This window comes from Suricata suricatta, chromosome 10, assembly GCF_006229205.1.
Source record: "Suricata suricatta isolate VVHF042 chromosome 10, meerkat_22Aug2017_6uvM2_HiC, whole genome shotgun sequence".
In the NCBI taxonomy this organism is placed as follows: domain Eukaryota; kingdom Metazoa; phylum Chordata; class Mammalia; order Carnivora; family Herpestidae; genus Suricata; species Suricata suricatta.
The window spans coordinates 82,561,432-82,575,428 of NC_043709.1; the positions used below are offsets into that span (position 1 = coordinate 82,561,432).

At 36.9% G+C, this 13,997-nt stretch overlaps 1 protein-coding gene across 4 annotated transcripts in view; it reads left to right on the forward strand.

Annotated features, from left to right (window-relative positions):
- Positions 1 to 8,988, forward strand: part of SOX5 (SRY-box transcription factor 5) — a 398,183-nt gene extending 389,195 nt beyond the window's left edge. For 2 of the 4 annotated variants that reach the window (XM_029955691.1, XM_029955692.1), the window contains 3 exons: positions 599 to 772; positions 6,449 to 6,665; positions 8,290 to 8,978. In XM_029955691.1, coding sequence (XP_029811551.1) covers positions 599 to 772; positions 6,449 to 6,665; positions 8,290 to 8,593 — 695 coding nt within the window. In that variant the 3' untranslated portion in view covers positions 8,594 to 8,978. Of the gene's footprint in view, positions 1 to 598; positions 773 to 6,448; positions 6,666 to 8,289 lie in introns of all 4 variants that reach the window. The other 2 variants (XM_029955693.1, XM_029955690.1) reach the window with 2 other exon arrangements.
- The last annotated feature ends 5,009 nt before the right edge of the window (positions 8,989 to 13,997 follow it).

Consider the following 13,997-nt stretch of genomic DNA (forward strand, 5'->3'; position numbering starts at 1 on the left):
AGAGAAATGACAAACACATTACAGAAGAATATCTTTATTGTATTTTCACCTCAAACTTTTATTTAGCAGCATTTTATTTCTATAACCTCGGAGAGAGGAAACGAGCATGACTACTCTACATTCTGACGGGCTTTAGGTAGTAGAGAAACAACTTCAATATAGTCCATTGTGCCAAACATGCTAGTATTTCACAATTTTCTGAGCTTCTTCACTCATTTAATATTTCCACATTACCAGCATGCCTACCAGTATACTCCAACTGTTATCTTTCCAATTTGCCTCAAAGATCACATACTCAAGTTCCTTGTGTCCTTTTGAAAGTGAATGGTGAAACAATCCATAGTCCATTGGAAAAAAAAGGAAAAATATATTAGAAATGGAATAAAAATGCAGGTACAACAATTGCCACTATGGAGCTTATCAAAAACTAAATGAACAAGCCTCGGTCTCAAGAACTGGAAGTACTGTTCCCAGGTGTAATTTTTATACTCATATTTTAATAGACTAGGATCGATATTTTACAGACAAATATTCAATGCAAAGAAGAGAATGACCAGAAGTTTTAACACTAACATGAAGCAATGTTCCCTGTTTTTAGGAAGTGCTGGAGTCTCGGAATCAAGAATTTATAGAGAATCTAGAGGGCGTGGTAGCAATGAACCCCACATAAAGCGTCCAATGAATGCCTTCATGGTGTGGGCTAAAGATGAACGAAGGAAAATCCTTCAAGCCTTTCCTGACATGCACAACTCCAACATCAGCAAGATATTGGGTAAGAAATGTGTTGATGGTTTTACATGGTATATGGAATAAACGTACAGCTCTGTTTTATGGCTTTGGATGCCAGGCAGCTCATGTTATCTGCTTATCCAAAAAGAAGCACCATTACTGAACCTTTTCTTCTGAGGACAAAGCATTTCATGTTAGTTGAGAAATATACCCAGTTTTTATAGCTAATTTAGTTGTGTACCTCTAATTAACTGTTGTAATATTTTCTCTTCTTTAAAGTCTAGAAATATTTTGTACTTACACTAAGAAAGAAGTTCTTTATGTATGAACCACTTGATAGTGGTATTGACCATGTTCATTCTTTTCCTTTGGACTACAGAATTCTTCATGTAATGGGGATGGAAGTTTAGATGATGATAATTCTGGTACTGTCATTGAATATCAGTTTAGAATGTCAGAGGACACAAGAACATGTAGTGTGTGCAGTTTTTAATTTATACTTTTAGTAGGCTTAAGCCTGTTTTCAGCATCATTTAAAAAGGGACTTTTCCTGCTATTGCAGCTTTCAGCTTAACAAATAATAAAGTATGTATTTGCCTTACATACATAGACACTGAAGCACACAGAAGAGATGGGTGGGAGGGAAGAGTAATGATGGTAACGAGATTTATTGTATATCAGTTTAAGTCCCAGAAGAAGGACGGAAATTCCGTTTTGTGTGTGCTGTTCACTTGACACCATCATCACTGTTCTTGTCCCACTCCTCATCTTCTTCATTACGTTCATCTTCCAGATAGCGCGGTGGCCAGCTACCGGAAGACCTAAGCAAATTTGGACTACTCTCTGCCTGCTAATAGCTAAACAACAAAAACAGAATAGGAACACCTACCTCGATCAATAATTTGGACTTCAACAAATAAGTGACATTCCTCTAAGTTATTAAAGCTTTATTAAACTCCATAATGCACTTGGAATTACATGTACTTAACGGCAGATAAGTGTTCCTTTTGGTCCTTTACATTAAGGAACTGATCATCTAAAAGTAGTTAGTAAACATATACATGTGTTTTTATGCTCTCATATTCTCAAATTCTCATGCTACCTGGTGGTAATAGGTGCCATCCAGTTCACAGCATGTGTTTGTAGTGAGACTAAAACAAATAAAAACTATCAACCACTTGAACTTATGTCTCAGTTTTCATCCAAACTGATTTAGAAATCTTTAGATGAATGTCATCTTAAAAGATAAGAGTATGTAAAGCTTTAGGTGTATAGAAAATGGGAATATGTATATATATATATATATACATACACATATATCTATCTCCATGCGTAATCAAAAAATGAAGCTGATCAAAAGGAAATACATCTTTTTATACCTCTACCATCTATGACCTATTTTTTCTTTTTGTGACCATATTTTACCTTCCATATGAAATTTTCCATTTATTAAAAAATATATCTGCTCCATTGGAAAAAATACTAGAAAAGAATAAAATATATATTAAAATATCCCATATTTAAACATGATTTATCACAAAATTAGCCCAAAATGTCGAAATGAAAATAACAAACTAAATACTAAGATCATTTAAACTGTCTTTATATCATTCAATTCACATGTCTGAATACTGGAAAAGTGATAATCACTGATTCAAACTTTATCCTAAGAGAAATATCAGCTTTGATGATGTGAAATACTTTAGGAGATGTAGGAAAAAAACTTTATGGGAAAGAGGTAGCTAGCTACAAGTGTTTCTTTCTGGTTTGAAGGAAAGACTATTAGGATGACCATATGGTTCTATCACAATAGGCTACCTGAAATTTTAAACTTTTCAGTAGAATTGCATTAATTAAAGATGTAGCGGGGTGGGGGGAACGCTGAGGTGTTTGGGGCCTCAATATTCGGTCATAGCTCAAATAAATAAGTGATCTTCAAATATCCACAAGATCATTCTAACTGGCCCATTTCATATAAGAGTACAAAGAAAGCTTGATGTTTTCCTCTCTACTGATTGTTTTGGATAACAGCCTCCAACAGCATGCCGCTAATTCATTCTGCTTAAAACAGGCGCTTGAGCTGGGTTGACATTTTACGTAGTCTCTGGGGATCCTCGTTGACATTTTAAAGGGCTTCTAAGCATTTTATAATACCCTAAAATCTGGTTTTAATAAGCCATTCTGCTGAAATTGTTAACATAAGGAATCACCTTTTACTGTTTGGCGCTAGATCAGGGGATGGGGGACATCTTTTTCTGATTAGATATACAGTAGTTGGAGTAAAATGTGCAAATTCATTACAGACCCCATAGAGATGACAGTGCTGCTCAGCTCAAACTCTTCATTTTTATTGCATTGCCAGATTTAGAAAGGCAAAGAGCACTTTCAAGGCTGTTTTATTTTCCTTATTTTGATCAGATTTTTTAAATTGAATCTTCCTCTTTGTCATCAGGAGGAATACCCAAAAGTCCTTCTCCATTTCATTGTAAAAGGTCAATCTTTTGAGAAAAATCAGGGAACTTGCTCCCTGTCCAGGAGAAGCAGCCAGCCACACCTTAAATCAAGTAGATGTAGCCCCGTCTTTCGGAGACACCTGAAATGCTTTCCTATCATTCACATCTAGCGTCTCAGTGTTTACATCGTTGCTACGTACAGTGCATGTTGTACCTGCAAAGCCATTAAAACCAAAACAAAACTTGTCATTTAGTTACTCAAAAGTTATCATTAAAAAACTGAAAACTGCATTTACCACCCAACCGAAACACTGGTTGTTCTGCACAGTCATAAACCAGCATATTAGCCATTTTGCCATCTACAGACACTGCTTATGCTGTCTTGATTCTTAATTTTCAAGACTTAGAAATATGCTCTGACCATCTTTTAAAATAAAACTTAGGATTCAGCCATACTTCTGAAGAAATCATATTAGCAAGTATCTAAGTATTTTGTGATTCCAGTTCATGATTTAGAAGCCAGCTCATCTAAGAATTTATACATCTTTTATTTGTCCTATATATGTGTGTGTATGTGCGTGCTGTATGTGTGTGTGTGTGTGTGTGTGTGTGTGTGTGTGTGTTTCCTCTGCATTTCAGCCAGATCAGCTGTCTTTAAGTTCGTCGAATCCTCCTTCCACTGCAAGGCTCAGTTCTTCCTCCATAGAGAGCTCTCCCTTCCTGATTCCTATAGGAGTCATTTCCACAAAACATTCCTGACTTACAAAAGATTGACCCCAACTCATGTTCACATAGCTTCCTGTACTTCTCCCAATGATAATTAAAATAATAATTTTTTAAATTAGCTGTTTAATGTATTTCTTCTCCACTGGAATATGAGCCTCGGGAAGATAAGGAACAAAATGATTACCACTGCGTATCCAGTAATTAATACAGCATGGTGCACATAGTAGGAAATCTAAAAAGAGTTATCACATTCCAGGACAGGTTACAGTAAGGCATAAACATTCCCTTTCCTTAGAAAAATATATCCTTTTTGAGCTTATAGAACATTTAGACAATGATAAGTATCCTTCTAATTGAGAATGCTACTTCCTTGGTTCTGTCTGGTGATAAAGATAGAGAATTTTAAAGTCAATCATCTTTGGTCATTTTTCAGTGTATTTCTATAATTATGAAGTAAGTTATTTCAGGTAATCTCCCTGATATGAGGTTCAAAATTCTGTTACACATACTTATGAGAAACTTCCCAAAAAGAATTGCTTCAGTTCAACAGTATTATAGCTTTACCTGCATGTGTATTTGCCCTGAGATAACATGATGTCTTCACGTACCTCTAGAGAATAGTGCTGGACAATAAAGAGTTTGAGACTGTTAGACAGTTTATAGGATGTGGCCACTTAAACCCAGTTTGAGAATGGAATGGAAAAATAAACTCTGTGATTTGAACTGTAACCTGGATTTCTGTAGTAAATAGAATAAAATCATATTGGCTATCTAGATTGGAAAAAATTCTGTTCATAAATTTTTGTAACACCTATGAGGATATACCCACCCAGGCAACATCTGTTCTGATAGGAAAGACTTCTAAGGGAAGAAGTATTGTCCTTTTTACTCTATTCCCTTAATAAATAAAATTCCCATTTTGAGGAATCTTCTGCATTTGTAGAGAAGAATGGTTCATTAGTGAGCTAGTGCATTTGATATATGGAATTATGGTTGAGTAATGAATCTATTCAAAAGCCTGACCATCTTGCTTAGATGACTTTAGAAGGCAGGTAAAGGCTTCTGTGCCAGTACATATTTGGTACAGAATCCATAATTCCAGTAATTTTGATCCTTGTGTATTTGGGTAGAGCTGAGCTGATTACTTGATGATAAACACACTTCATCTGCACACAGATTCTCCTCACATGCTTAATGAAAAATAAACATTATTACTTCTACTTCTTTTACTACTATGCATACCCATACTAATAGAATCAAACAGCATAACTGTTTTTAACCTTTTTTTTTTTTTTGCAATCCTAGTTGAGTCCAAACCAAAATCAAAAGTGAAAAGAAGGGGAACACCAATTTGGATTGATATTACTAATGCATGCTCTGTCATGAGAAGTGACATCTTTATATATTATTGAAAGTGATTTATTAAGAGAAAAACTAACCCCATACATACTTATTATTGTAATTCTGACCTCTGCTAGATCAGAGATAGCAGGTAGGTATAGGTATGTAAAAACATACATTGTAGCATACTTTCAATTACATCAACCCTGAGCTTGAGTCATAGATTTGCAATTTAATAATTGTGTGACCTTGAGTAATTTACTTCATATATTTGCACGTCAATTTTCTCATTTATGGAAATAGGTGTAAACGCTGTCTTACAGGATTACAATGAAAGTTAAAAATGTGACAACTTATGTGAAGTTTTTAGCACAGTATCTAGCACACGGTAGTTAGCCAGTGCATGCTCATTAATATCATTTTCTGTAATTTAAGTTTTAATAAAATGAATTTTTAAATGCATTCATTCATGAAAGCATACTTGAACATTTTGAGGAGAATTATATATGTTAGAAATCCTTGTAGTAAGTAATGTACCCCCACATAAAAATACTCACTAACTAGATAATTAGCCACAGATTGAAAATATGTAATAAGTTTTTGCATATCTTTTCATTTCACAGTTGAATTAGATCATGGTCTAATGTGGGAATAAAAGGTATATTCTTTACATTATCTGTGAGCTGTTAAATAAATATATAATATACACATTTATATTTTTTTATGTTTTTTATTTATTTTTGAGAGACAGAGAGAGTGTGAGCAGGGGAGGGTCAGAGAGAGAGGGAGACACAGAATCTGAAACAGGCTCCAGGCTCTGAGCTGGCTGTCAGCACAGAGCCCGACGCAGGGCTGGAAAGAACTGTGAGATCCTGACCCGAGCCCAAGCCGGAAGCTGAACCGACGGAGCCACCCAGGCGGCCCACATTTAACTGAATTCTTCATTCCAGTGGAGGGGGCGGAGGCGGGACAGATTGGCCATTGTTTGTACCTTTGGGTACAGTTTCCTCAACACAGCTACCAACACCTCTGTTCTTGTGAGATGTCGCCTCTTGAGTGATAGTTCACTAATCAAACACGTTTTTATGTATTTCTGGGCTTCAGCCAACATTTTTATTTTAGATTTTCTTGTTCTCAGTTACATCTTTTTAGGAACCTTAGCAGCTGTGCAAATTAGAATCCTAACCTTTTCCTCATAGGATCTCGCTGGAAAGCTATGACAAACCTAGAGAAACAGCCATATTATGAGGAGCAAGCCCGTCTCAGCAAGCAGCACCTGGAGAAGTACCCTGACTATAAATACAAGCCCAGGCCGAAGCGCACCTGCCTCGTGGACGGCAAAAAGCTGCGCATCGGTGAATACAAGGCAATCATGCGGAACCGGCGGCAGGAGATGCGGCAATACTTCAATGTCGGGTATGGACCTTTCCGTCACTTTTTTCATAGGGAACGCTTCTCCTTAGGCCTAATGGGTTGGGAACCATATTTGTTAAGCTGCAAAGCGGCATTTTGGAAAGAACTTGACCTCAGTGTATTTTCAGAGAGTAGCCCGCCTGCCACGTGATCCTGAAAAGACTACATCCCTGTGAAGCCACTCCGAGTTCCTAGAACAAGGGCTTTAATGCGAGCTTTACTCACGTGGGCTTGAAGATCACATATCTGATAGTAAATAATTTTGAAGCTTGTTATTAGCAACTTACAGGTATTATCGGTTCTTTGTTGGTTTTCATGACTAGCAAGGCTTCCCATTGACAAATTCTGCAACATCTTTGTTGAGATAATACAACATAAAAATGATTCCAAAAGAAACACTTGCTTTTGAATATAGAGGGATTTCTGGGCTATCAAGGCACATGTGGCCTTCGTAGATCACACAAGTGGGGATTCTATTTAGGGCACCACGGGGTAGTGAATGGGAAAGCTCTCTTCCGAACTAAGAGTGTAGCGCTCAGGGAGTTTTACCCTCCTTCCTATGGCCAGGCTGTCTGCAGTGTCATCTTATGCTGGCTGCAACCTCATTGCTTCTGCAGAGTTTTCTCAGACAGCACAGAAATAAAGTGGCTCATATCTGGAACATAAGTTAGTAATATCCCAGCAGCTGCCTAGAATAATAAATATTGTTCCAAAAATGGCCGGAAGATACCTCAGAAAAAAAAAATACTTTGAAGTCTGCTCTATCCTGTTCCCTTGAAAGAGTCTGCCTGCTCTGTCCGGTGGCCCATGATTTATATCCCGATGCACGACTCTTCTCAAAGCTGAGCATGAAACCCAACTCTTGCTAAGGAAATAGTAAACATATGAATGAATGAATGAAGGCAGAAATGAACATCATCTATTAATCCCTCCCCACTAGGGCCAGCTACATAATTTGTGGAGCCCCGAGCAAAATGAAAATGTATGGAGTTCCTATTAAAAAGTTAAGAATTTCAAGACTGTGGCAACAACTTTAAAGCAAGCATAGGATCTTTCACAGCCCGGGGCCTTGGCCGGCTGCGGAGCTGTGCACCCCTGAGGCTGGCTCTGCTTCCTGCCCCCCCCCTTCCCGCTACTGCAGAGACCAAGGGTACAATGTGACACTGTTCAGTTCCAGTGAGTTCTGAGCATCAGAGCAATCAAGTTTTATTTTGAGAGCTCTCATATTTTAGGGGTTTATTTCCCCATTAAAATTGAATTATCTTCAGTTTGATTACTTCTAAAAATCTGGGCATTCTAATGAAGGAAAGATGAACTTGGGGTCAAGGACCGGGGGTCTTCAGCTTACTCTTTCTATACCTCAGATTTTTGGCATAAGATAAAATAGGAATAAAAATTATTTTACGGGTCAGATGGCTAACCCACATACATGCCTTGTAATCTACAAAGCACTCTACCCAAGCAAGACATTACAATCACATTAGGATACTAGTTTTTAGATATTGGGCCTGAGGATGAAAATCACTAGTTTAGAAGCGGACAAGCCCAGCAGATTCATTGTACGGGAAAGCCTGCCTCTGACTATCCCTTCACCCACAGTGTATTTTCGGGAATTCCCCCCTGACAGGCAGCAAGCACAGATCCCCATCGCCACTGCCGGTGTGGTCTACCCTGGAGCCATCGCCATGGCCGGAATGCCCTCCCCTCACCTGCCCTCGGAGCACTCAAGCGTGTCGAGCAGCCCCGAGCCCGGGATGCCTGTTATCCAGAGCACTTACGGTGTGAAAGGAGAGGAGCCGCATATCAAAGAAGAGATACAGGCTGAGGACATCAACGGAGAAATTTATGATGAGTTCGATGAGGAAGAAGATGATCCCGATGTAGATTATGGGAGTGACAGTGAAAACCATATTGCAGGACAAGCCAACTGATAAGGGTCAAAAAATGGTTGTGACCTTAGGACTTAAAGAAGCCCTAGCTGGTTCATCCTTACCAGTGGCCAAGCACATTAACTTTCTCATACACTGACTGTTACTTTAACTGTTAGTCTTAAATAGTTGGGACATCAGCTGACTAATAGACCTCAGCCTCAAAAGGCTTGGAAAGGAAAAAAATACAAGCAAACAACAATATCAACAACAAGAGATTGAAATAAGCTATGGGTAAAATAATGCCAGTAATTCAGCTGCTACATCCAAGCACTGAAGTCTTACCCGTCAACTTTTTTTTTTTTAAATAAACTTTATGGCTGTTTGTTCTACAATGTTCTAGAAATTCTCACTCAGGTACACAGTGCCAACAAGTGGCTTGTGAATGTGTTTTGTTGTTTTGTGCTACAATTTTTAAAAAGAAATAAGTTTTGTTTTGTTTTTTGGGGTTTCTGGGTTTTTTCCTTTTCTTTCCTTTCCTTTTTTTTTGTAATGCACCTGACAGAAAAAAGAAAGATGAATTTCTCTTTACTTCTCTCCACCTTCTCCATCTCTATACTTTAAAGATGGAAGTCTGTGCATGGGGGGGAAGAGGGAAAAAGAGCCTGTTTTTAACTTCCTTGCTATCCACCACAAAATAAGCAATTATTTTCTTCAGAGGACTTTCTTTGTCTATTGCACACCACACTACATCTTTGAGCAAGTGCCAAATTTGTACTGAAGTGTTGACCCAGTCCTTTTTTTTTCCTTCCTTTTTCCTGTTCCTTCTTAAGTTAGGACAGTGTTATATCTTAGACAATCCCTTGGGAAACCTGAAATACCAGCAGCTGGTGAGATTTGATTTTTTTTTAATGGAAACTGTAGGTGCTGTTCTCAGGTGAAAAGAGAGAGAGAGAGAGAGAGAGAGACATAAGAAATTTAGAGAAAAAATATTTTCTGATCTTGGATTTTTGTGTGTATGTATGTGTGTGATTATGGTACTAATAGGAATAACATTGAACCATTGTGAGTTAAACCCACATCTGGGGATGAAATCCCACATCCTCCTAAGTGACTGGTCTGGAAGCAACCTTGACCTTGACTTTGCACTTCAAATGACAACCAAGATAGGGCTCAGAAATTATATTTTTAAATTCTAATATGATTATTATTGGATGGATTGGGCAGCCCTGAGTAATAGAGGTGTGCACATATAACATGGAAGCTACTAGCAAACTGTTCCCAGATGTCCCTTCTTCCTGGTCAGTTGGTTCCATTAATGTTTGCTACTTAATAATTCCTGTTCATTTTTCCTATTGATAACTTCGAGCAAAACAATCATTGTTTTCCTTGAATATGTTTGGCCATTTTCCAGGAACACAGAATTAGCTTATTTCTTCAACATTCCATCCTTTCCTGATCAGGAAATGAAACTGATGATTTTATAAGGTATTTTTCATCTCTCCATGAAATGAGGCGGAGGCCATTTGCATTTCACAATTGTGGGCCATGTGCATCCCATACCATAAAGAGCAGGATTTGATTCAAAGTCATTGCAGCCCGACAAAATGGAGCCTGGCTGAACCCAGTGAGCATCACTACGACTCCTCCCTCGCTGTAAGAGGAATCCACTGAAGTCCAATTTTTGGTTCCAGCAGACTATGTGCATAGAGCGACAACTGATGGCAACAGAATCGCTTATTTAGGTCTTGCCAGCCAAATGCCACAGCAGTTATAGGGTTTGTACAAATAAATGCAAAATCATTTAAAGTCGATTGCCATTATTTGTGCTGAAGCATCACACAGTAAGTACTCCAACCAGGAGCTTGGATGTGCAATGGTTTTCACTCCAGTCATCATTTGGCTATCGCACCCCTTATACCTAACCCAAAAGTTTGATTTTTTACATATAATTAAGAAAAAGAATCCTTTTTTTATTTTCTCTCTCTCAAAAGACTTGCTCTGGGGTTTTGCTTGGAGGAGCTGATCATATCTTGCATGTCAGAGATTTTGTTTCGTTTTTCTGTTTGTTTTTGATGACTGTATTTTCATTTGAACTGCCTCTTTTTGCTAGTGTTGTAATGATGATGATGATAAAATAATAATAATAATAGTAATAATAATAATAATGGTCAGCTGTTCCCAGATTAGTAAGTTATGTATAATTTATTTCTCCCTCTCTATTTTATTCTCCTCTGATTTGGAAGTACAGCCAATAAGCTGTTAGATATTTAAAACAAATTTCCATCTTCCAACTCATATATATATATTTATACACACACACACACACACACACACACACACATTCACCCACACAATTTTACCTCTCCTTCAATATGTTTTCTCCTTTTTAAAGATTTGGCCCCAACAATATCAAGTTCTGGTGTTTCATACAAAGGAGTGAATAGGAGGGTTGTGTTCAATCTTAATTAACTTATACTCTCATCACTCATTTTAGTTATGTAATTGCCACAGTCATCTAGAGCCATTTTTTTGTTTTTGTTTGTTGTTTTTAAGCACTCTGGATAAGGAAAAGAATAGACACTCGTTTTATATCGTTATTATGTACAATGTGAAAACAGATTTTTAAAAATTTGTTCTTTGTCTTTGTTAACAAATTCTTATGTGGGTTCACCTATCACCTTTGCTGGATACTTATTTTACACCACGTTATAAAGATGCTTTGTTTTCATTTCATGACTTTGGGCCACAAGAATACTTTGTTTTAGCTCCAGGTAGATGCCACCGAGGGCAATCACAGCTGAAACCAATTCTAACACACTTACCAGTGAATTGACAAAACGCTTCCGAGTGGTCTTTTTTTGTTCATTTTCTTATTCTGTTTTATTTGAAGAGGAAAACAAAATTGTTAATGGTGACCTTTAACTGCTGAAATTCAGCAGTTGATTTTGTTTAGTTAGGTTTATGTCAGAGAGACTGCACCATACGAGGTGCGTTCTATTCTCTTGTTCTGACATGGGATTCACTGGGTGTCCCAATTTCTTTGCCTTAGTTTTCCCCAAAAGAAAGTAAAAAAATTATGTTGATGTTTAAAGTGCTTTGAAGTCATTTGATAAAAGGTGCTATGAATAGCAACTTACTGTGTTAACACATTGCCTTTTTGACATTCGATTGGTTTATTGTTTTTATAAAGGATCCTAAAACCTTGTATTCTTTTTCTTGCCCCATGATGGTCAAAAAAGCTGAAGTAGAGGAAATGAGAGTAAGATCAAACTGAAATGAAGCTAACATTTTCCAACTTTATTGTTTCCTACCTCCCAGTTCATATATCCCTCTCATTGTCTCTCTCTCTCTTTCTCTCTCTCTCTCTTTCTCTCTCTCACACACACACACACACACACACACACACACACATGCATACATGCACACATGCACACACTCATTCCATTACTGAGGAATAATCTTGCCTGAATTCTGATTTTATAGCTATCGTGATCAATTCATCCAAAAATAGTCATTTTTTAAATATGAATCTAAGAGAATATCACTGGAGAAAATAGGTTAAAGTTGCTCATTTACAACTTACTACTAATTTGGCTGGTTACTTGGATAAAATACAAATACCTTGGCTTGGAAATTGGATAAAATACAAAACTGTTCTTCAGTACATTTATACCTAAATTATGTACGTCAATTTTTCACATTTATTTGGCATCTGCATTTAAAAGTTAACCATATGTAAAATCCCTCCCAAAGATCATATTTATTATTGAAACCAAACCCTCTTATAAGGAACAAATATAAAACCGTTTTCTTTGATGAAATTATTTCATAGATTTGATTTTGGAGTAGACTTTTACCTCCATTCATTTAAAGAAAATTATCTTTAACTGTTTTGTGGTCCCAGTTTCAAATAGTTTCCTAATCCAGAAGTTGTTACTGTTTCCAGAAGAAATCTCTAATATCACATTCAAAGCATCAAAAGTAATTGCATTTTCATTCATTCTAATGGGTAAATTATTGAATTGTAATAAACAACTGTATATTTGCAAACAGGTTTATAAAATATTTGTCTATCAAGTTAATAGTAAAAAATTATGGGGTCTGCAAGGAAAATCATGAAGCCCACTTAAAGTGGTTCAGAAATCTCTTTGTCTTATAGGACATAAGTTTTTGTTTAGACAGGCTTTTACAGTATTTAATTTTAAAGTTTTCTATAACTATCAGTTTCCCAAGTTGAAGCTATGTTGTGTTAAGTTTTCTACTGACTGATTCCTGTTCTCCCCAGTGTGTCTGTCACTGGTTCACTAAAACAGTATTTATACAGCTCCACTGGCTCTAAAGCTCTCAGTCCGTCTAACATTTTGGATTTTATGAGTAAAAATGGGGAAAAAAAGTAGAAAAGAGACAATCAAATGCCTGGAGCTTAAAACAAAGTATGTGCAACCTACCATCTCACTTGAAATTTAATAAAATAAATAATTATGTAAATATAACATAGAGTTATAGATTTATATTTTGTTCATAACACATAGTGTAATATAAGTTGTATATTTTCATGTTTTTGGTTTTATGTTACCATTCATGCCACAATAAAAATAAAACAGGAGTTTATGTACTCTTAAAAAAAAGCTGTGGGTTGCCACCAACCTGTTTTTTTGTTTGTTTGTTGGTTTTTGTTTTTGCATTCTCTTTTTTTCAGTATTACTGCCATGCAAGGCACCAATAAAAAAAGCAAACGTGTTCTTTACCTATTATACTGTGTTTCTTTTCACAATTCTTATGAGGGTATAATCTTTAGCTTTATTATGAAAAGGCTAAGAGTATGGAAAACCATGTAGTTTTCAATATAAATAACCCCAGAGCCTGAAGTTGACTTTGAACTGAGAGCTAAGGGTTTGGTTCTTCGTGGTGGACATTGCAGGAAGGACCGCTGGGCCTTTTGATAAGGCCTCTCCTCTGCAAGGATCTAGCGTCACTGTGCGGTCCAAAGCTGTAGCTCTCATAGGTAAGGGAGTCTAGGACTCTAAAACCCTACAGCCTGAAGCATTTTTAATGTTCTTCTCCTAAGCTTGACACTCTAATTAGGGCAGCGTTTCTACGCTTTAGAATTCTATTTTATCGTGTGTGTATAGAAAACATATACATTTCAGGTTATGGAATAACTAAGAACTAGAAATAATTTTCTCCTTGCTGGCATCTAATTCAGGATAATGGGCGTTTCTAAATCGTTCAACACTCTTACATTAGCCTCTTGATTCTACCTTCAACTTTTAAAGCAAATGTTAAAAAAGAGAAGTCGCCATTTTTGCTTGTCTTGTCTTTCCCACCATATGATGTTCTCCTATCTTGATAGTTTTAAGTATAATAGGTTCCGGCAGGGGCTTTTGTTCGTTTCCTTAGTTGGTTGGTTGCTTGCTTGGTTTTTAAATAAGTATCAAGACACTAGGTCAGATAGCATGTGGTC